General features: G+C 43.4%; 1 protein-coding gene across 1 annotated transcript; it reads left to right on the top strand.

Annotated features, from left to right (window-relative positions):
• The first annotated feature begins 202 nt into the window (after positions 1-202).
• Positions 203-18,127, top strand: LOC138651631 (heat shock cognate 71 kDa protein-like). The gene is made up of 9 exons (XM_069741962.1): positions 203-508; positions 7,361-7,572; positions 7,655-7,860; positions 8,623-8,775; positions 8,856-9,411; positions 10,151-10,353; positions 10,582-10,780; positions 11,549-11,781; positions 14,823-18,127. Exons 2-9 carry the CDS (start codon positions 7,368-7,370, stop codon positions 15,009-15,011), a joined length of 1,944 nt encoding a protein of 647 aa, XP_069598063.1. The 5' UTR covers positions 203-508; positions 7,361-7,367; the 3' UTR covers positions 15,012-18,127.
• Positions 18,128-24,426: the final 6,299 nt, after the last annotated feature.

Raw genomic sequence — 24,426 nt, 5'->3', positions numbered from 1 at the left:
AGTTGACTCTTTCTGCATGGTGCCGTAGAAGGTAAACGGTGCAACCTTTTTAATGGAATCCAATTGCAAAAATGATTTTTAGCCCGAAACGCGTAAGATAAAAAAAAAAACCTTTATCTTTGAGGCTTCACTTTCGTATGTAGATGACAGACTCAGCTCTGCTACATCTGTAGGATCCCAGTGCTTTTTTTCTCTCTAGGACAAGGGCCTCGCTTGCGTTCTGCGTAAATGTTCACGCCGCGCGGCCTGTTATGCAATCTACGGATTATGGAGCCAATTTTGGGCGTGGAGACTGTTTTTGACAGATGGATGCCAAAATCCAGAAAATTCTCTTCTCGTCAGCTGGAGTCGCCCTCCCTCCCTCTATCTGCGCCTGCCAGGCGGCGAAAAGGGGGGCAGCAGAGGGAGGGTGGAGAGGGACATCTAGAAGCTTCCGAATCCCGTCACAGCTGTATATAGAGGGAGTCCGCAGGCACACAGCAAGCCATATCTGAGGGCACGGGCACAGGTGAGGAGCGCGGGGCGCGCAGGTGGGCAGGCGACGTAGGGGTCCGAAAGAGCCGAGTTTGTCATCTCCCGTGACGAGATCTGAGGATTTACATGGGACTGCGCAAACGAGTCAAATGACAAATCCAGCTCTGCTACATCCAAAATTGATCGGCCATGCTGCGTCGCCGTTAACCCCTTAACATGCCGCGTACGTTGTCCCTGACCTCGCTATATGGCTGTCTGTCAACTTTTTTTTTTCCGAGCCTAAAGTCTGACATGGTGACTGTGCCGTTGTTCTCTGTTATCAGCCGCTGTTCTAAAATTCAGACTATGGGGTTATGGATATAGAGGGAAAGTGATCCGCACTACATTTGACAATGGATAGGCGGAGGAAAGTGGCGTCACTGCTTTACGTAAGTGCGCGTACGGGGTTAATGTGATATCAGACATTTAATATCGACATATAACTAATCCTTCATTGTGCAAATGTAGCAGAGGCGAATGGGTCATCTGGTTACAATAGCAAAGCCGAAGAGGTCATCTGGACGAGCACATTGTATGTTTTGATATTGCGTTACATAGGACTGCAGATTACGCAACTGTAACATCCTACCACATCCGCAAAGAGACAAACTAACTTTTCCATCCATAAACCTTAATGGACAAATTCAGCTCTGCTACATTGTTCTTCCGATTGTTCACATCGCTTTATGACTACGTAATAAAATAAAGTCGCATAATTGTTCACTGTGGTTAATTTTCTAGAGAGCGCAATCCATGCAGTCCTATGTAAATCTGTACATAACACGTTGCATCTGTCATGTTGTTGTAAATGACTGTATAATCGAAGGAGGGGAATGTACCGGAGTCCGTGCTGGTCACTACATGTACTGGGGGTTTAGTGGGGTATGGTGCATGGCACAAGTGCTCAAAATGAGACGTCATGTACTCCGCGTGACAGAACGAGGCCATCATGTGCAATTAGCGAGGAGACAGGCCTCTCATGTTACAACGTATCAGAAAGTATCTATCCAATGATATGGACAAATACAATACTGCCCCTATGTACAAGAATATAACTACTATAATACTGCTCCTATGTACAAGAATATAACTACTATAATACTGCCCCTATGTACAAGAATATAACTACTATAATACTGCTCCTATGTACAAGAATATAACTACTATAATACTGCTCCTATATACAAGAATATAACTACTATAATACTGCTCCTATGTACAAGAATATAACTACTATAATACTGCTCCTATATACAAGAATATAACTACTATAATACTGCTCCTATGTACAAGAATATAACTACTATAATACTGTCCCCTATGTACAAGAATATAACTGCTATAATACTGCTCCTATGTACAAGAATATAACTACTATAATACTGCTCCTATGTACAAGAATATAACTACTATAATACTGTCCCCTATGTACAAGAATATAACTGCTATAATACTGCTCCTATGTACAAGAATATAACTACTATAATACTGCTCCTATGTACAAGAATATAACTACTATAATACTGTCCCCTATGTACAAGAATATAACTACTATAATACTGCTCTCTATGTACAAGAATTTTACTGCTATAATACTGCTCCTATGTACAAGAATATAACTACTATAATACTGCTCCTATGTACAAGAATATAACTACTATAATACTGCTCCTATATACAAGAATATAACTACTATAATACTGCTCCTATGTAAAAGAATATAACTACTATAATACTGTCCCCTATGTACAAGAATATAACTGCTATAATACTGCTCCTATGTACAAGAATATAACTACTATAATACTGCTCCTATGTACAAGAATATAACTACTATAATACTGTCCCCTATGTACAAGAATATAACTACTATAATACTGCTCTCTATGTACAAGAATTTTACTGCTATAATACTGCTCCTATATACAAGAATATAACTACTATAATACTGCTCCTATGTACAAGAATATAACTACTATAATACTGTCCCCTATGTACAAGAATATAACTACTATAATACTGCTCTCTATGTACAAGAATGAAACTACTATAATACTGCTCCTATGTACAAGAATATAACTTCTATAATACTGCTCCTATGTACAAGAATATAACTTATATAATACTCCTCCAATGTACAAGAATATAACTACTATAATACTGCCCCTATGTACAAGAATATAACTACTATAATACTGCTCCTATGTACAAGAATATAACTACTATAATACTGCCCCTATGTACAAGAATATAACTACTATAATACTGCTCCTATGTACAAGAATATAACTACTATAATACTGCTCATATGTACAAGAATATAACTACTATAATACTGCTCTCTATGTACAAGAATGAAACTACTATAATACTGCTCCTATATACAAGAATATAACTACTATAATACTGCCCCCTATGTACAAGAATATAACTACTATAATACTGCTCCTATGTACAAGAATACAACTACTATAATACTGCTCCTATGTACAAGAATATAACTACTATAATACTGCCCCCTATGTACAAGAATTCAACTACTATAATACTGCCCCTATGTAGAAGAATATAACTGCTATACTATTGGCAAAGCTTTTTCATGAGAGGAGTGGGAAGTTACCTGATGCTACCTCTAGGCGTCACTGTGTTGCACAATATGGGAACACGTTGCAATTATTTTCCACTAGGTGTCACTGTATTCCAGACCCTCTTTATTATCCAGGATAAAAGAATTGTCGTTATGGTAGGAAACTTCCATGATTTTCCTACCTGCGTCCTTTACCTTTGATTGAAGTGAAGCTAATTCATTGCTCAGTGGAAAAGTTTCCAGCCTTCTCCCATGTCTGATGTCACACACAGGCCAAGTGGGTGTGGAAATTCTGGAAGGCTACAGCTGAACTTTCCATGAGGAGATGAACCTGTGTGTTAAAGGAACTGAAACACCAGAATTTGGCAGGGTGGTTTCGTAAGCACCTATGTGTTATGATGATGCAGCAAGTTATGACTTTGGTCATTTTTGCCACTGGGTCAGCTGACTAACATTGCCTATTATTTTCAAAAATGTCATCCTATAGTAAATACCGTGTGCAAGTAGAGGAGTAAATTCTTTAATATTCAACATATCTAATATTTAAGATATTTAAAGGGTATCCATTGCGTTAATTTTTTTTTTCATATATTAATCGTACACATTAAAATAAGAAACTTTGTAATATATCTTATCAGAGAAATCTTCATTTATTCTTGATTCACAGGTGAAATCTGTCTTTCCTGAATACCGTTTCTACCCATGAATTAAAAGTGAAAGTTCAGTCCGGGAGGAGAAAGATGCAGATTTCTCTGATAAGATATATTACAATGTTGCTTATATTCACGTGCACTATTGATTTATGAAATAACAATTTTTATAAATTTCACACTTTAATTTTTTTTTTAGAAGCACCCGATCTTTATTTTATGCCTGTGATTCCCAAGGCCGATAGTCTGCAGCTTTAGCGTTGGGTTTTAGCATGTTGCAACCTTGCACCAAGGACATCGCTGATACTCATCACATACAGTACAGTTCTTATACAGGGGCGTAGCGACCAAGGTTGCAAAGGTCGCGACTGGGTCCATGCAGTTTGGGGGTCTGCCGATGCCAGCACAATATTCAACTGGATGTGCGTCCTTGGACGCACATTCAGCTGAAGTGTATTGAGGCGCAGAGACCCGTCAGGTCCGTGAGTGGCAATACATGCTGCCGGCCAATCAGAGGCCAGCATCCAGTGATTGTGGGAACATGGCAGTAGTATCATGCGCGGCCATCACTTGCCAGCTTCTGAAGAGAATGCTGTACAGCGGGGGAGCGGAGTGAAGGTGAGTATAATGGTTAATTTTTTTCTATGTATTAAAGAACAGCAGCAGAAAGGGGGACATATACCAGGATGGGGGATATATATACCAGGATGGGTCCAGGATAAGGGACATATACCAGGGTGGGGGATATATATATACCAGGATGGGCCCAGGATAAGGGACATATACCAGGATGGGGGATATATATACCAGGATGGGTCCAGGATAAGGGATATATACCAGGATGGGGGATATATATACCAGGATGGGCCCAGGATAAGGGACATATACCAGGATGGGGGATATATATACCAGGATGAGCCCAGGATAAGGGACATATACCAGGATGGGGGATATATATACCAGGATGGGTCCAGGATAAGGCATATATACCAAGATGAGCCCAAGATAAGGGATATATACCAGGATGGGGGATATATATACCAGGATGGGTCCAGTATAAGGGACATATACAAGGATGGGGGATATATATACCAGGATGGGTCCAGGATAAGGGATATATACCAGGATGGGGGATATACATACCAGGATTGGTCCAGGATAAGGGACATATACCAGGATGGGGCATATATATACCAGGATGGGTCCAGGATAAGGGACATATAACAGGATGGGGGATATATATACCAGGATGGGTCCAGGATAAGGGACATATACCAGGATGGGGGAGATATATACCAGGATGGGAGATATATATGCACCTGGATGGTGTCAGGATGAGGAAGCTATATACCAGGATGGGGCGGGGTGGGAGGTGGTCCAAATCCATCAGACCCTAGTTATGCCACTCTTATACATGCATATTTTTCAGCTGGGAGCCAGCACAGTTCTGGTTCAGGCCTCAGTTTTGGATCCCAATTCAGCCCACCAATATCTGCTGATGGCCACTGGTTACACTGCATCTGGATGAGACGCGGCTGACAGAGCAGTTATATTAGCCGAGCCACCTATGAATAGTGCACAATGCCCAGAGGCTGCTGAGTTGTGGAAAGCTCTCAGGATTTCTAAGCCTGCATTACCCTGTGAACGTTTGAAATATAGAAATGTTACGCCCTGGTGAAAATCACAATAAATGACTGATCTCATCTGTTCTTCACTATGAGTTTTGCGGTATCACCGTCATAGTGAGGAACAATGCTGAGCAGTTACAGTGCGGCATTGTACCTAGAGGCGGAATTAATCTATCGAAAGCGCTAAATTGTGTCACTGTAAAATGAAGTGCGGGTCTGAGATCAAAACTGAGAAAAAGAAAAGGAAAATTGGACAGAATTTGTCACAAAACTCCAAAAATGGTCTGGGCAAAATTGTTGGTACCCCAACTTAATATTTGGTTGCACCCTTTGGAATAAATAACTGCAATCAATCGCTTCCTATAACCATCCACAAGCTTCTTACACCTCTCAACTGGAATTTTTGACCACTCTTCTTATGCAAAGTGCTCCAGGTCTCCTATATGTGAAGGAGCCTTCTCCCAACAGCAATTTTACGATCTCTCCATGAGTGATCAATGAGATTTAGATCCGGACTCGCTTTCTGACACTGGGCTTTAGATTGTGACCCAGAATACTTTGGTAGTCTTCAGATTTCATGATGCTTTGCACACAGTCAAGGTACTCAGTGCCAGAGGCAGCAAAACAACCCAAAACATTTTTCAACCTCCACCATATTTGACTGTAGGTACTATGCTCTTTTCTTTGTAGGCTTTATTTCATTTTGAGCAAACAGAATGATGTGCTTTACCAAAAAACTCTATCTTGTTCTCATCTGTCCACAAGATGCTTTCTCAGAAGGATTTTGGCTTACTCATGTACATTTTGGCAAACTGAAGTTTAGTTTTTTATGTCTGTGTATCAGTGGGATTCTCCTGAGTCTCTTGCCATAGAGTTTCATTTTATTCACATGTGGATAGATAGTTTGCGCTGACATTGATGCCGTCTGAGCCTGCAGGATAGCTTCAATTTCTTTGGAGTGTGATTGGGGCTGCTTATCCACCATCCGGACTATTTTTGGTTGCAACCTATCATCAATTTTTCTTTGCCGTCCATGGACTACAGTGCCATGGGTTGTAAACTTACTTATTATATGGCACCCCATGTTCAAAGGAACATCAAGATCTCTGGAGATGGACATGTAACCTTGAGATTGTTGATATTGTTAAACAATTTTGGTTCTGGCGTGATTTTCATATTGCCCACCCCTGTTACTTGCCACAGGTGAATTTGAAAAAAGCATCACATGCTTGAAACCAAGTCGTTTAACTACAATTTTGTAATGGTGCCATCAATTTTGTCCAGACCCTTTTTCGGGGGTTTGTATGAAATTATATCCAATTTGCTTTTATTTTCTGTCTTTTTTTTGTGTTGTCCTAAAACATTCAAATAAAATAAAATGTATATGACAAAACATGTGTAATTGTAAAAATTTTCTGGGAGAAGCTTCGCACATGTTGCTCAGGACTTTTTCTGTGCTGCCTTGAGATGTTTGGAGACATGTGCCCGGGCACTCATCCTATAATTACAGGAGACGTATCGCTGCACAAAACATTTATTAATTGTTATTTGCTATTAGTAGAACATGAAGCAATCAGATGGAGCCGGCCCCGAGTTGTGTGTGCTTTGTGCCGTATGTAACGAGGACTCACTCGTCATACTGCCTGCGTACATTTCATGTTATCATTGGAGGCTTGGTATTGTGCACTTATATTTGGGCTGTGGGTGTGACAAGCATAGTTGGCATTGTCCCCTCCGTGTGCAGGATGTGTTGCCCTAGTTTATCTTATAGAAATAAACTTATAAAAACTTCATGATCATTTATACACAGCACATGATATACTTCTCTTTATGGAGTGGACTGTTATGGGACTTTTTGAATTATGAGTATTTTTTTTCACCTAAGTATTGTTGTCCCTTGGCCAGAGTTGCCGTGTAGTCCAAGCCTAATGCGAGGATGATATGATATTTTACTTCATCTTTATTTTTTCTTTTAATTCCAGAAGCAAAATGTCTAAGGGTCCAGCAGTTGGCATTGACCTGGGCACCACCTACTCTTGCGTAGGGGTCTTTCAGCATGGCAAAGTTGAGATTATTGCCAATGACCAGGGTAATCGTACCACACCAAGTTATGTGGCCTTTACTGACACCGAGAGACTCATTGGGGATGCAGCGAAGAATCAAGTGGCCATGAACCCAACAAACACGGTGTTTGGTGAGTACTTTGGCCTGGGAGATCCAGATCATTGTAACCTAAGGTCTAGGAAACTCTATTTTGCCTCTTGGTGTTATTATAGATGCCAAGCGCCTGATTGGCCGCCGTTTCGATGACCCCGTTGTACAGTCCGACATGAAGCATTGGCCATTTACAGTGATAAACGATGGTGGGAGACCCAAGATGCAGGTGGAGTACAAAGGGGAGACCAAGTCCTTCTATGCAGAAGAAGTATCTTCCATGGTCTTGACCAAAATGAAAGAAATCTCTGAAGCCTACCTTGGAAAGGTGGGATATCGGCATATGTGACCTATGGACTGACTCGTATTAGAAATAGCAGTGGAGTTGGTCATCTAAAATAAAGTAGGTGGTGATGGGGGGGTGGTCAAAATAGAGACAACATACATGACAAATTAGGATGAAGATGTTCTTTGTCATTAAGACCCCAAACTGGAAAATTTATTCCGATTTCTAAAACAATTCAGTCTTTAGATCAGATTTCTAAATCAATTTAGACCTCAATTAATTGGACCCAAGTTGCTAAAATAAATCTGACCCTTAAAATTAGATGCAGAGAGCAGATATCAGATATGTGTCTATATGTGCAGGGTATCAGTAATTATCAGGAAGAACAAGAGTCCACAAAAGTGGGCTTACAGTGATGCTCCTGGTATTAGCGTTGAAGTCCCTGTTGCGTCTGGCCCCTCCTGGCTTCTCCTTTCTTCCTTGTGGGAAACTCAACTCTTAAAGCTTAAACTTCCTTTACTATGGATCGTACGGTTGTCCCTCTCTGCCTTCTATGGGTTGCGTGTCTATGCGGTGGTCCCCCGTCTACAAACAAAGCAAAATGGCATGGGGCTGACTTGAAGGTTGGGTCAACCTTCCTTAGATATGGGTGAACAAGCTCTTGAAGTAGCACCAGAAGTGAGATTGATTTTGACTTTATTGATGGACGCTCCTTGACTAACGAATGTTCCCTACCTCCAATTTTAATTTTTTATTTTTATCAGATAGAATTTGTTAATTGACACATTATCTTTTTTTTCCTAGGCAATCACAAATGCTGTGATTACAGTCCCTGCCTACTTCAATGATTCCCAGAGACAAGCCACCAAAGATGCAGGGACCATTTCGGGACTCAATGTCCTACGTATCATCAATGAGCCGACCGCTGCTGCCATTGCTTATGGCTTGGACAAAAAGGTAAGACTAACATGGACTTGCTAACTCCAGTTATAATGCAGATTAGCCAATACTATTTATTCTATAATTTCTACCTGTAGGTTGGGGCTGAGAGGAATGTCCTCATTTTTGACCTTGGTGGTGGCACATTTGACGTTTCCATACTTACCATTGAAGATGGTATCTTTGAAGTTAAATCTACTGCTGGTGACACTCACTTGGGTGGGGAGGACTTTGACAATCGCATGGTTAACCACTTTGTTGGAGAATTCAAGCGTAAACACAAGAAAGATATCACAGAGAACAAGCGAGCCATCCGTCGCCTGCGTACGGCTTGTGAACGTGCTAAGCGCACTCTATCTTCCAGTACCCAGGCTAGTATTGAGATTGACTCCCTTTTTGAGGGCATTGACTTTTACACATCCCTAACTCGTGCACGTTTTGAGGAGCTCAATGCGGACCTCTTCCGTGGCACTCTAGAGCCGGTGGAGAAATCTCTCAGGGATGCCAAGCTGGATAAGGCTCAGATCCATGATATTGTTCTGGTTGGAGGATCGACACGCATTCCAAAAATACAAAAGCTTCTGCAAGACTTCTTCAATGGAAGAGAACTGAACAAGAGCATTAACCCAGATGAGGCTGTGGCTTATGGAGCTGGTAAGAACATTATGTATTTTTCATCTTCCACCTGTAAATGCCATAATATATATAAGCAACACCACTTTTTATATTTTTTTATGATATTTTACCCAAAAAACTAGAGAAAATTCTGATAAAGTTTGTAAATGCCCAACTTATTGTGTAAAAATCTTTACATATCTTGTCTAACTGCCATGCGTTATAGGTGCTGACATGATGGCTCTCAAGGTATGTCTCACAACTAGGTGTGAGCCCTGTCTGTACACACTCATACCTCCCACACATATACCTCCCACACACATACCTCCCACACATGCACATGCACACTTAGCTGCATAAAGAAGAAGAGCACTATTTAGATCTTTTGGCAGAGAAAATCCTCCTATAATAAACAGTGGATCTTGTAGCTTTCTACCTTCAATTTCAAAGGTACTAGGTTCGTATCTCGAGAAAGACAATATTTAAAAAAAAAAGGTTATAATTAACTGTATTTTAAGGCAGAGATCTGAACATCTATTAAGTCATAATTTACTAATAGGATGCTTGTAAATAAGATCTCTAAGCTGGACAATCAAATTTATTAGGAAAATAACCTTCTCTGACTTTTAGTTGATTCAAACACTTTTTAAATATACCTCAGCAATCTTACTAATTTCCATAATTCTTGTAACTGAGATATGTAGACCATCTATGATTCTATGTTATTTGCCTTTATTTAGGATGACGCTGACTCTTGCGTCCATTGCTCTTTTCTTAGCTGTTCAGGCTGCAATCTTATCCGGAGACAAATCTGAGAACGTACAGGATCTTCTGTTACTGGATGTCACTCCCTTGTCTCTTGGCATTGAGACTGCCGGAGGGGTCATGACCGTTCTCATCAAACGTAACACCACTATACCCACCAAGCAAACCCAGACTTTTACTACTTACTCTGACAACCAGCCAGGTGTACTCATCCAGGTAATGAGTCCTGATATATCCTCACTACTGTACTGGAGGTATACAACTATTAAGATGATATTGTGCATTGCAACCATTTTTAAACTTCCTCTTGGTCTGATGACCACCACTTAGCAGGCAATATCTGTTTGCCCTGAGCACCACAAGATAGGGTCACGAGGTAATTGATAGAGAAAAGCCAGTGATATAATTCATATAGAGTCGATTAAATGAGTACTTTGTTATTAGGTATTTGAAGGAGAAAGAGCGATGACAAAGGACAATAATCTTCTCGGAAAGTTTGAGTTGACCGGAATTCCACCTGCTCCTCGAGGTGTTCCCCAAATCGAAGTGACCTTCGACATTGACGCCAACGGGATCATGAATGTGTCTGCTGTGGACAAGAGCACCGGCAAGGAAAATAAGATCACAATAACCAACGACAAGGGTGAGTGGGAAAAAGCGGAGCCAGATTATAAAAGGCATGTGACCTGGAGTCTCTGGCACCATGAGGGCCTAGGAGGTTCCTACAATGGATCGATCTATCTATCTATCTATCTACAGTATCTATCTATCTATCTAATAAGTTTTTATCTAATTAATGACCCATTAAGTAGCATTAACAACCTAGTGACCAACAATGGTGCCAGAAGTTTTATGGGACCCTTACCTATTGGGAAGAAGGGGATCCTCAGATCGCCATTTGACTTTTTGTTTTGAAATGTAGGGAGGTCTCTAGCTGGATGTTTTTTTCTGATTCCCATATCAGATGTTAGGGCACAAGTTTTTATGCACCATTTTCACATTTGTGGCTTCTATAGACAGTCATATGGAGTCTGATTTTCAATGGTGGGATAAGGTCCTTCACCAAATACTTTTGCTCAGCTGAATAATATAGCCAACTAACTCTTTTTCTTCTTTCAATCTACTCGGCTGAGGAATAAAAATATCTCCTGGGTGAAAATGTTATAGTGAGACATTAGGATTCTGTTTTACAACAGACAGTAAAACGAGATGGAGAGTAGTTTGCACTGACACCTAGAGGTAAATATGAAAACTGCAATATTCCACCTTCCCTGTATAAATAGAGTTAAATATAAACATATCCAACCTTTTTTCTATAGTGTCCTATGCTATTGAGCTTGTATGGAAAGTAAATCTTTCTTTATATACTAGTATATGGAAACCAAAGTTAATATTATGATCTTTATTAAAGGTCGTCTGAGCAAGGAGGAGATTGAACGTATGGTACAGGAAGCGGACAGATATAAATCTGAAGACGAAGCTCAGAGAGACAAGATCTCCGCCAAGAATTCACTCGAGTCCTTGGCCTTTAACATGAAGAGCACAGCTGAAGATGAGAAGCTGAAAGACAAAATTAGCCCAGAGGACAAACAGAAGATCCTAGACAAGTGCAATGAGGTCATCTCCTGGTTGGACAAAAACCAAGTGAGCACTCCTCCATGTAATTTGAATCTAAGTGCATGTTTCTTAGGGCACTGCCAAGGGAAAACCTCAAGACAAACCATTTAATCCAACACTGAACTATAATATCTTCACATCTTAAAAAGTTTTCAAACTCTTTATGTAATTTATTATTTATTATATTATCTACTTGTCTTGTTGGATTTTTATCTCCACACTTCAATCAGAAGATGTAATATCATATAACAGAAGGATGTTCTTGGGAAAGCCAAATGGAAACTCACAAAGATGGGGGTAATAAAATCAGTTATCAGTTTTTAGGAAATTTGGTGCAATCAAGCAACTTTGCCTATCTGTAATCCAGTGTTTGGGGAAGACTAGGGAAGTTCCAGAGTGTAAGTACAACACGAAGGGATAAGGGAAAGGGAACCCAACATTAGGGAAGGGAGAAGAGGAGACCCATAGGCAGATCTAATGTCACCCTGTCTGCCCTATCGTCTCTATATAGGTTCTGCACCTATCGCCGAGTAGAATACCTAACCTCTGCCTGACCCTAGCGATAAGCCCTGCACGGGGAGGACGAGTCACCTGTTTCAGTATGAGACGCACAGTGTAGGAAGACTAAATGCAACACGAAGGGATAAGGGAAAGGGAAGTCAACACTAGGGAAGGGAGGAGAGGAGACCCCTAGGTAGATCTAACGTCACCCTGTCTGCCCTATCATCCCTATATTGGTTCTGCACCTATTGCCGAGTAGGATACCTAACCTCTGCCTGACCCTAGCGATAAGCCCTGCACGGGGAGGACGAGTCACCTGTTTCAGTACGAGACGCACAGTGGAGGAAGACTAAATGCAACAAGAAGAGATAAGGGAAAGGAAACCCAACACTAGGGAAGGGAGGAGAGGAGACCCCTATGCAGATCTAATGTCACCCTGTCTGCCCTATCGTCCCTATGAAGGCTCTGCACCTATCGCCGAGTAGGATACCTAACCCCTGCCTGACCCTAGTGATAGGCCCTGCACAGGGGAGGACCAGTCATCGGTTTCAGTATGACACGCACAGTGTAGGAAGACTAAGTGCAACACGAAGGGATAAGGGAAAGGGAACCCAACACTAGGGAAGGGAGGAGAGGAGACCCCTAGGCAGATCTAACATCACCCTGTCTGCCCTATCGTCCCTATATATGTTCTGTACCTATCACCGAGTAGGATACCTAACCCCTGCCTGACCCTAGCGATAAGTCCTGCATGGGGAGGACGGGATGGGCACTATTCAATCCCCACTACCAGTAAAGATAGATGGGATACTCAAACAAGGGGAACGCTTAGCTTGAGTAGACTCAGAGAGAAACACAGATGTCCTCCAAACACCAGAGAAGAAGATAGCCGACTGCTATAGCTCCAAGCCTCAACAGGGAAATGGAAATTAGAATTATCACCCGCAACTCCCAGCAGCAAGCTGGGAGTTATAAGCACCGCGGTCCAGGTGTGTCAACCAGAGCCAAGGGAGGTTCCACTGGGTCCTAAACTCAGAAGGACTAGGAAGGAGTCTCCAAAGCCAACTGCTGAGACCTTCTGCGGCTAGATGCAGTGTGACTGTCTACAGCCTCTGACAAACCCGTGACACAGTAGCCGATACTGTTAAAGTGGTATTCCCACTACAGTAATTTCTGGCACACCTACAGGATCTACCATAAATTTTTGAAAGATGCCGGTCCCACCTCCGAGGTCAGCACCTGCGTCAATGGGAACACCGCGAACATTGTCCCTTCTAATGACATGACACCCTTTCCATTTGTTCTCGGCAAGGATGCGGCCACCTCACATGCTGATCACAAGTTTGTAGGATTTCCTGTAAATTTGTGATAGTGATACCCCTTTTTAAGTAATGTATTACAAGTCAGCAAGGCAGGGGTGGGACTCAGAAAATATTGACAAATCACCTATTTTTTATGGAGGAAGGATTAAATTAAAGATAACTGAAAGCTCTACTTATATCTGGGAATGAGGTGGAGCTTTGTCGACTGGCTCAGGGGAGGCTTCGGTTATTCTTATTTGGACCATTTCTACACCCCGATGTAAATGGACCTTGCTCTTTAAATCTTGATTTAAAGGGAATCTGTCAGTTTATTCATGCTGCCCAAACCACGAGCAGCATGAATTAGGTGGCACAATTGCAGCCAAGTACATTTTTTTTTCGGAATCTCTCAGGTGTTTCAGAGAGAACATAGTTAAAAGGAATCGGTCATCACGAGGTTTTTGCTTCCCTATCTGAAAGCAGTAGGACATTGGGGGCAAATACCCTAATTCCAGTGATGTATCACTTACTTTCCTGGGTGCAACAGTTTTGATAAAATCACTGTTTTATCTGCTGCAGGTCTATCAGTTCTCTGAATGCTGAGCTCTGTATAATCCCGCCCACACCACTGATTGGCTGATTTTCTGCATATGTCCGGTGTACACAGAAAGAAGCCAATCATTGGTGGAGGCCTGGCTGGACCACCTGGCAGCAGGTTTTACTGGTCCGCTACTGATAATCTCCTGTTGATAAAGTGATTTTATCAAAACTACAGCTGTCAAATATGTGACATATTGCTGCAATCAGATTCTCTGTCTCTATATTATGCTGATCTCAGAACTGTTAACAAAAACCTGTTGACAGATTCACTTTAATGCGTATGGGCTGAGATGAGACTAGTCCGGATTCACCTCTTGACAGCTTTTCCCAGCACTGCTCCTGGTGAATGACAGGTATCTTCCATGTGTGTACTTAGGGAAAGACCTATCAATCACTTGCCATGGTGCTGTAAGATCTAGCTAGGAGAGGTGCCATACTAGTTTCATTGCTGCCTATGGTCCTCAGCCAGATCGTTAAACTATGTTTTAGCTGCAACACCGGAGCATTTCAGAATAAAACATACATGACTGAAATCGTGCAGCCAGCCACTGAATCATGCTGCCCGTGGTTTGGAAGCTTGCGTTTCGCCAATGCTTCTTCAGGGATTTTCATGACTCTTGTATCTTACTCATCATTTTTTTCCTTGTCTACATGTGATTCTACTAGATGGCTGAAAAAGAAGAATATGAACATCAACAGAAGGAGCTGCAGAACCTCTGCAACCCAATAATCACTAAATTATACCAAGGAGCCGGGGGAGCAGGAATGCCCGGAGGGATGCCAGGCGGCTTTCCTGGAGCCGGAGGCAGTGCAGCAGGTGGATCTTCAGGACCCACCATTGAAGAAGTCGATTAAGAACCTCAACCCAACACTATGTAAAGCAGGTTTCACGGCACAGTCCCAAATCAACACGCTTTATAGTCATCATAACTTAGATCCTGCTTTATCTTATAGCCGAGGAGACTGTTATATTTGTATTAAGTACCTGATGTTTGTACTTTCTGCACCCTACTCTGTTCTGCCCAACACCTTTCAGTGTGTTTAAGACTTGTGATCCCGGAACCTTGTTATTATTGTCTGATGATACCAACGTCTTCCATAATTTGCACTTTGGATGTTTCAATATACCATCAACGAGTAGCAGCCGTGACAAGCATTGTATCGATACTCAATCCTGAGGGACTTATCATACACATGTTCTTGGAAGGTTCCAAATCTACTTTGCCAAAGACACAAGTAAAAAAAAAATCCTCAAAGATGCAGCTGAATTGGTCATACAGACTAAGGTAAACCAAAACGAGAACCTTCATCTGCTCCTCTTCACCCAGATGATGGCCAAGCAAAGCCACTGCCGAATTAATCATGAGCCTCCTGTTCCACAGTAGATTGGGTTCATCTGCTAGACATAGGACATTCGGTTAACAGAGATGGGAGATTCTTGTCATGTTATGTATATTCTATTAACTAGACCACCATCTTTTATGGACTTCATGGTGAAAGTCGTGGAAACAAGTTTTGATGTTTCACCTTGCGTTTTTTTGGAATGTTATCCCGATATTTTGGAATGGTCTCCAATGTAAAGTAGTTTTCAAAGCTTTTCTTTCGCCGAATAGAATTCGAAGACTATTATTTACTATTTTTGTAAATGAGGAAGAATATTAATTAGTTGCATCTTGGAGACCTCCTAATCTTGGCGATTATTCATTCATTCAGCTCCAAGGTCTTTGAAACTTAGAGGTCTTAATGTTTAGATTTAAAAGACAGGGCTCTTCTTGTTCTGCCAAGACGTTCGACTTCTGGGCCTTCATGGGTCATGATAGGTAGCTGTTCCACCATATCTAGATGATGTGGCGTCATGAACAGAAGAGGAATTACGAAAAGAGCCATCAGCCACTTTGTGCTAACAAGAATAAAAAGATTTAGAAAGACAAGTCTTCCAAGATTTCCAGTCAACCAATGTATTTCATCAACACAAATTCTGCTCTCATATGTGGATTTTCCCCCAGTTTTAATTAAAAAAGTACCGAGGTCAAGAATATAGAGTTTTGACGGTGGCTAAAATACAACTCTCTGCATGGTTTGGGAAGAATTTGTACAAGAGAGAGGACCAGATTGGAGAACCCAAGTCTTCGAGTGAAGTACTTCATTGGGGTCCAGATCTTTTGCCAATTATATTTTCATGGTCAATTTCGATGTACTTGCCCCCACCTTCATTTTTCCATATTTCCACTTTTACCTTAATGCATAGATTTTGTCCCCAAAAATATTTTTTTGCAATTGAGTGTCATTAAAATTTTCTCACCATTTGCCTTCTGAGTTATCTGACAAACCTTAGTGCGCTCATTCTGACAGGGACTTTAAAATCCTCTATGCCAAGGGTGGGCAATTAATTTTCCCGTGGGGCCACATGAGAGACTAAGACAGTTGTGGAGGCCAAACCAATAGGCTGAAATTAATTTTGCTCAATATTAACATAATTATAATTATTTTTTATTAATATTAATTTTAGCACTTAATATTGAGCAGAATTAAGTATGCCGACATTACCCTATGCACCGTTTGAAACTACACACAGCCCTTTTATATAATGTATGATCACATTCACAGCCCTTATGTACTGTAAGAGTCCCCACATAGCCCCTATATATCGTAAGACCCCCTATAGTCCCCACATAGCCTCCCCATGTCCAGCATGAGACTCCATAGCCTCCCTATGTCCAGCATGAGACCCTCATAGCCTCCCCATGTCCAATGTGAGACCCTCATAGCCTCTCCATGTCCAATGTGATACCCTCGAGTCGTAGCATCCCTATGTCCAGCATGAGACCCTCATAGCCTCCCCATGTCCAATGTGAGACCCTCATAGCCTCCCCATGTCCAGCATGAGACCCCCATAGCCTCCCTCTGTCCAATGTGAGACCCTCATAGCCACTCCATTTCCAGCATGAGACACCATAATTTCCCCATGTCCAACGTGAAACCTCCATAGCTTCCCCATGTCCAGCATGAGACCCCGATAACCTCCCCATTTCCAGCATGAGTCCCAATAGCCTCCCCATGTCCAGCATGAGACCCCTAGAGCCTCCCCATTTCCAGCCAAACATCCCATAAACACAAAAAACCCACCACATACTCACCACGCTCCCGTTCTGCCTCTGTTTTCTCTGATGCGCTGACTCTCCATAGTGCACAACTGACCCGATAAAATAACGTCAGCTATCTCACATGCTGATTGGTGGAAGAAGGGGCCGGCGTCCCCTCTGCCTGCATTCCAAGGATGCAGATAGCGGTGACAGTGGTCAGCGGCAGACATACTGGGAAGGAGAAGGTTCGGCGCGTAGGCTACTGTTTTCAGCCACTCCTCTGTCTTGGTCCACGGGCTGGACGGGAACAGCCATAGGGTCGGATGTGGCCCACAGGCCGCACTTTGACCAGATCTGCTCTATGCTGATTTACAACAGCAGACCACATCAAAGTTGTATTGAACTTTGCTGTGATGGGGTCGTAACCCAGCTGAGAGGAGCGCAAAAAAAATCCTCACTCAGACATCCGATTATTTTCACATACAAGAAAAAGAAGCCGATTATTCTGATCAGACTCTGACCATGGATCGGACACAGTGTGGTCCAAGTGCCATCCAATTTTCTCGTAACTCGCAAATGCATTGGGAAGCAAAGAGTCTCTAAACGCATCATGGTGCAAAATCTTTAACGAAAGCCAATTGAAAAAAATAAATATTTCAGCTGAAAATCCATGACTCTGAAGGCGTCCATGTCTTTTAAGTGACCACTTGTGCCTTTAGGGGTTTTACACTGAGCATGGTTCCTAGGCCAATGTCTATCTTCATAGTTCTGTTCCACCCGGGGGACTTAGAGTTGTGTCTCTGATGCTTTTATGAGCGGGACTGTAATCACTGTGCCAAAATAATCATCAACAACATTAGTAATAAAAGTGCCATATGATCACCCTGACGATCGTGATATTTCTATGTCGGGGGTGCCGGTATGGAAGGTTTCTTGTGTGATCATCACTTGGCATCCCAACACAAATTCGGGGAATGCAGGATTCGGATGGGTGAAGTAATGAGTTGATCTTTTTGCATTGGGCATCATTGGTGTAACCTATTCATACTCTAGGCATAAGTTCCTGCAGCTTTTTATTCCATCTTTCATGAGGCGGTGGCACCTTGCATGTGAGTTTTGATGCCCTCGTCTAAGCCTAGCTCCAACATTTGGGGTATACAACCATAAGACCCTGTGTACAAATATTGATGTGAATTATTGATTCTTGTCTTGGGACCAACACCTACTCAGCAGCTGGAGAAAGGTGGTCTGAGCCTAAGGAAAGAGTTAAGGTCTGAGCTTTCAGTGATGGTCAATGCTTGACCATGTGAGTTCTGATGCTCTCCTCCAAGCCTAACCCCGAAATTTGGGGTATACAACCATAAGACCCTCTGTACAAATATTGATGTGAATTATTGGTTCTTGTCTTGGGACCAACACCTCCTCAACAGCGGGAGGAATGTGGTCTTAGCCTACGGAAAGAGTTAAGATATGAGCTTTCAAAGATGGTCAATGCTTGACCATGTGAGTTCCGATGCCCTCGTCCAAGCCTAACCCCAAAATATGGGGTATACAACCATAAGACCCTCTGTACAAAGGTTGATGTGAATTATTGGTTTTTGTCTTGCGACCAACACCTCCTCAACAGCTGGAAAATGTGGTCTTAGCCTAGGGAAAGAGCTAAGGTCCGAGCTTTCAATGATGGTCAATGCTTGACCATGTGAGTTTTCATACCCCCGTTCAAGCGTAACCTCAAAATTTGGGGTATACAACCATAACACCCTCTGTACAAAGGTTGATGGGAATAATTGGTCTTCATCTTGCGATCAACACCTCCTCAACAGCTGGAGAAATGTGGTCTTAGCCTACGGAAAGAGCTAAGGTCCGAGCTTTCAATGATGGTCAATGCTTGACCATGTGAGTTTTGATGCCCTCGTTCAAGCCTAGCCCCAAAATTTGGGGCATACAACCATAAGAACCTCTGTACAAAGGTTAATGTGAAATATTGATTCTTGTCTTGCGACCAACATCTCAACAGCTGGAGAAAGGTGGTCTTAGCCTATAGAAAGAGCCAAGTTCTGAGCTTTCAATGATGGTCAATACGATGGCCAACGATTGACCATGAAGCCTCCAGAAGGGTCATAAAATCAATGAAGGGTTTCAGGTGTCGGACCCCCATCGATCTGGTGGGAAAGGATAGGCAATTATTATCAAAATAAATAGTCCACAACCCCTTTAAGACTGCATTTTAAAATCAATCTCCAACTAATCAAATGCAAAATGATCTGGGTCACCTGGAGTAGAGTAACACATTTTCTAAAAAAGTTGGAAAGAAACTTTCGAAGGAGGCAAAATTTTAGTTCTTACTAAATCCACAAGAAAGGAAAATCCTAACGACGGCAGCACGAGAGACTGATGGCAGCTCCTCCGACAGGAATTAGGTTACAACTGTCCTTGTAATGATGTAATATTTAATGGATCAGTCAGCTTAAAACCCCCGGGGGGTCCAGGCCAGATGAGCAACAATGAAAATGACCTAGTTTCGGCTGTGCAGATCTTTATGAGGCTCTTTATGAGGATGGTGACGGTTTTTCATGAGCAAACACAAATATTTCATCCCAGTGATTCATTGATCACACGGCGCAGCGTAAGACATGCACCATATAATGGATATATAATATAGATATATCCTGATACATTGACTGCAATTTAAAAGGGAAATATACAATTAGTTACCAATCCAAAATAAGAATCCACAATTTGATAATCTTCCTTCCTGTGTAATCCAAACAAATCACTGTATTCACTTGTTATGCAGGTTTATATAGCAGCAACATATTCCACAGCGCTGTACAGGGATCGTCATCACTGTCCTCACAATCTAGATTCCCTATCAGTGCATCGTTAGATTGTAGGAGAAAGCACCCCGCATGCCAACCACTGAGCCACCACACAGTGCTAACCACTGAGCCACCACACAGTGCTAACCACTGAGCCACCACACAGTGCTAACCACTGAGCCACCACACAGTGCTAACCACTGAGCCATCACACAGTGCTAACCACTGAGCCACCACACAGTGCTAACCCCTGAGCCACTACACAGTGCTAACCACTGAGCCACCACACAGTGCTAACCACTGAGCCACCACACAGTGCTAACCACTGAGCCACTACACAGTGCTAACCACTGAGCCACCACACAGTGCTAACCACTGAGCCACCACACAGTGCTAACCACTGAGCCACCACACAGTGCTAACCACTGAGCCACCACACAGTGCTAACCACTGAGCCACCACACAGTGCTAACCACTGAGCCATCACACAGTGCTAACCACTGAGCCACCACACAGTGCTAACCCCTGAGCCACTACACAGTGCTAACCACTGAGCCACCACACAGTGCTAACCACTGAGCCACTACACAGTGCTAACCACTGAGCCACCACACAGTGCTAACCACTGAGCCACCACACAGTGCTAACCACTGAGCCACCACACAGTGCTAACCACTGAGCCACCACACAGTGCTAACCACTGAGCCACCACAAAGTGTTATCCACTGAGTCACCACACAGTGCTAACCACAGAGCCACCACACAGTGCTAACCACTGAGCCACCACACAGTGCTAACCACTGAGCCACCACACAGTGCTATCTACTGAGCCACCACAAAGTGCTATCCACTGAGCCACCACACAGTGCTAACCACTGAGCCACCACACAGTGCTAACCACTGAGCCACCTTACAGTGCTAACCACTGAGCCACCATACAGTGCTAACCACTGAGCCACCACAAAGTACTATCCACTGAGCCACCACACAGTGCTAACCACTTAGCCACCACACAGTGCTAACCACTTAGCCACCACACAGTGCTAACCACTGAGCCACCACACAGTGCTAACCACTGAGCCACCACACAGTGCTAACCACTGAGCCACCATACAGTGCTAACCACTGAGCCACCACACAGTGCTAACCACTTAGCCACCATACAGTGCTAACCACTGAGCCACCACAAAGTGCTAACCACTGAGCCACCACACAGTGCTAACCACTGAGCCACCACACAGTGCTAACCACTGAGCCACCACACAGTGCTAACCACTGAGCCACCACAAAGTACAATCCACTGAGCCACCACACAGTGCTAACCACTTGGCCACCACACAGTGCTAACCACTTAGCCACCATACAGTGCTAACCACTGAGCCACCATACAGTGCTAACCACTGAGCCACCACACAGTGCTATCCACTGAGCCACCACCCAGTGCTAACCACTTAGCCACCACACAGTGCTAACCACTTAGCCACCATACAGTGCTAACCACTGAGCCACCACACAGTGCTATCCACTGAGCCACCATACAGTGCTAACCACTTAGCCACCACACAGTGCTAACCACTGAGCCACCATACAGTGCTAACCACTTAGGCACCACGCAGTGCTATCCACTGAGCCACCATACGGTGCTAACCACTGAGCCACCACATAGTGCTAACCACTGAGCCACCACATAGTGCTAACCACTGAGCCACCATACAGTGCTAACCACTGAGCCACCACACAGTGCTAACCACTGAGCCACCACACAGTGCTAACCACTGAGCCACCATACAGTGCTAACCACTGAGCCACCACACAGTGCTATCCACTGAGCCACCATACAGTGCTAACCACTTAGCCACCACGCAGTGCTATCCACTGAGCCACCATACAGTGCTAACCACTGAGCCCCCACACAGTGCTAACCACTGAGCCACCATACAGTGCTAACCACTGAGCCACCACACAGTGCTAACCACTGAGCCACCACACAGTGCTAACCACTGAGCCACCACGCAGTGCTAACCACTTAGCCACCACGCAGTGCTATCCACTGAGCCACCATACAGTGCTAACCACTGAGCCACCACACAGTGCTAACCACTTAGCCACCACGCAGTGCTATCCACTGAGCCACCATACAGTGCTAACCACTGAGCCACCATACAGTGCTAACCACTGAGCCACCATACAGTGCTAACCACTGAGCCACCATACAGTGCTAACCACTGAGCCACCACACAGTGCTAACCACTGAGCCACCATACAGTGCTAACCACTGAGCCACCATACAGTGCTAACCACTGAGCCACCACACAGTGCTAACCACTGAGCCACCACACAGTGCTAACCACTGAGCCACCATACAGTGCTAACCACTGAGCCACCATACAGTGCTAACCACTGAGCCACCATACAGTGCTAACCACTGAGCCACCACACAGTGCTAACCACTGAGCCACCATACAGTGCTAACCACTGAGCCACCATACAGTGCTAACCACTGAGCCACCACACAGTGCTAACCACTGAGCCACCACACAGTGCTAACCACTGAGCCATCATACAGTGCTAACCACTGAGCCACCACACAGTGCTAACCACTGAGCCACCATACAGTGCTAACCACTGAGCCACCATACAGTGCTAACCACTGAGCCACCACACAGTGCTAACCACTGAGCCACCACACAGTGCTAACCACTGAGCCACCATACAGTGCTAACCACTGAGCCACCACACAGTGCTAACCACTGAGCCACCACACAGTGCTAACCACTGAGCCACCATACAGTGCTAACCACTGAGCCACCATACAGTGCTAACCACTGAGCCACCATACAGTGCTAACCACTGAGCCACCACACAGTGCTAACCACTGAGCCACCATACAGTGCTAACCACTGAGCCACCATACAGTGCTAACCACTGAGCCACCACACAGTGCTAACCACTGAGCCACCACACAGTGCTAACCACTGAGCCATCATACAGTGCTAACCACTGAGCCACCACACAGTGCTAACCACTGAGCCACCATACAGTGCTAACCACTGAGCCACCATACAGTGCTAACCACTGAGCCACCACACAGTGCTAACCACTGAGCCACCATACAGTGCTAACCACTGAGCCACCATGCTTCAACTTATTCCTCTGATGTCTTTTTTTAACCCATCCTGGCTGTGCTATATTTCACATTCATTTGGTTCCGAAACGGTCTTACAAACGATTATGAGAGAAGTCTTTAGATTTTCCATGAAAAATAAAAACAAAAATGTGGTCTCAGGAGCGCTGCCAATGACGTGAAAAAGTCTCAAAATTTTTGCATGAAAGTCTATATTGGGAAAATCCGTCAATGAGAAACTATAAGATCCTCTGAAATATATGAACATTTTTCTAGCATCGGGGACCAGCAGAATAGTGAGTGCAGCTCTGGGGTATAATACATGATGTAACTCAGGATCAGTAATGTAATGTATGTACACAGTGACTGTACCAGCAGAATAGTGAGTGCAGCTCTGGGGTATAATACAGGATGTAACTCAGGATCAGTAATGTAATGTATGTACATAGTGACTGCACCAGCAGAATAGTGAGTGCAGCTCTGGAGTATAATGCAGGATGTAACTCAGGAGCAGTAATGTAATGTATGTACACAGTGACTGCACCAGCAGAATAGTGAGTGCAGCTCTGGAGTATAATGCAGGATGTAACTCAGGAGCAGTAATGTAATGTATGTACACAGTGACTGCACCAGCAGAATTGTGAGTGCGGCTCTGGAGTATAATACAGGATGTAACTCAGGATCAGTAATGTAATGTATGTACACAGTGACTGCACCAGCAGAATAGTGAGTGCAGCTCTGGGGTATAATACAGGATGTAACTCAGGATCAGTAATGTAATGTATGTACACAGTGACTGCACCAGCAAAATAGTGAGTGCAGCTCTGGAGTATAATACAGGAGGTAACTCAGGATCAGTAATGTAATGTGTGTACACAGTGACTGCACCAGCAGAATAGTGAGTGCAGCTCTGGAGTATAATACAGGATGTAACTCAGGATCAGTAATGTAATGTATGTACACAGTGACTGCACCAGCAGAATAGTGAGGGCAGCTCTGGAGGATAATACAGGATGTAACTCAGGATCAGTAATATAATGTATGTACACAGTGACTGCACCAGCAGAATAGTGAGGGCAGCTCTGGAGGATAATACAGGATGTAACTCAGGATCAGTAATGTAATGTATGTACACAGTGACTGCACCAGCAGAATAGTGAGCGCAGCTCCTGGGTATAATACAGGATGTAACTCAGGATCAGTAATGTATGTACACAGTGACTGCACCAGCAGAATAGTGAGTG

Source organism: Ranitomeya imitator, chromosome 10, assembly GCF_032444005.1.
Source record: "Ranitomeya imitator isolate aRanImi1 chromosome 10, aRanImi1.pri, whole genome shotgun sequence".
NCBI lineage: Eukaryota > Metazoa > Chordata > Amphibia > Anura > Dendrobatidae > Ranitomeya > Ranitomeya imitator.
Note: the sequence above shows the minus strand (reverse complement) of the source record. Positions and strands in the feature narration are given on the sequence as shown.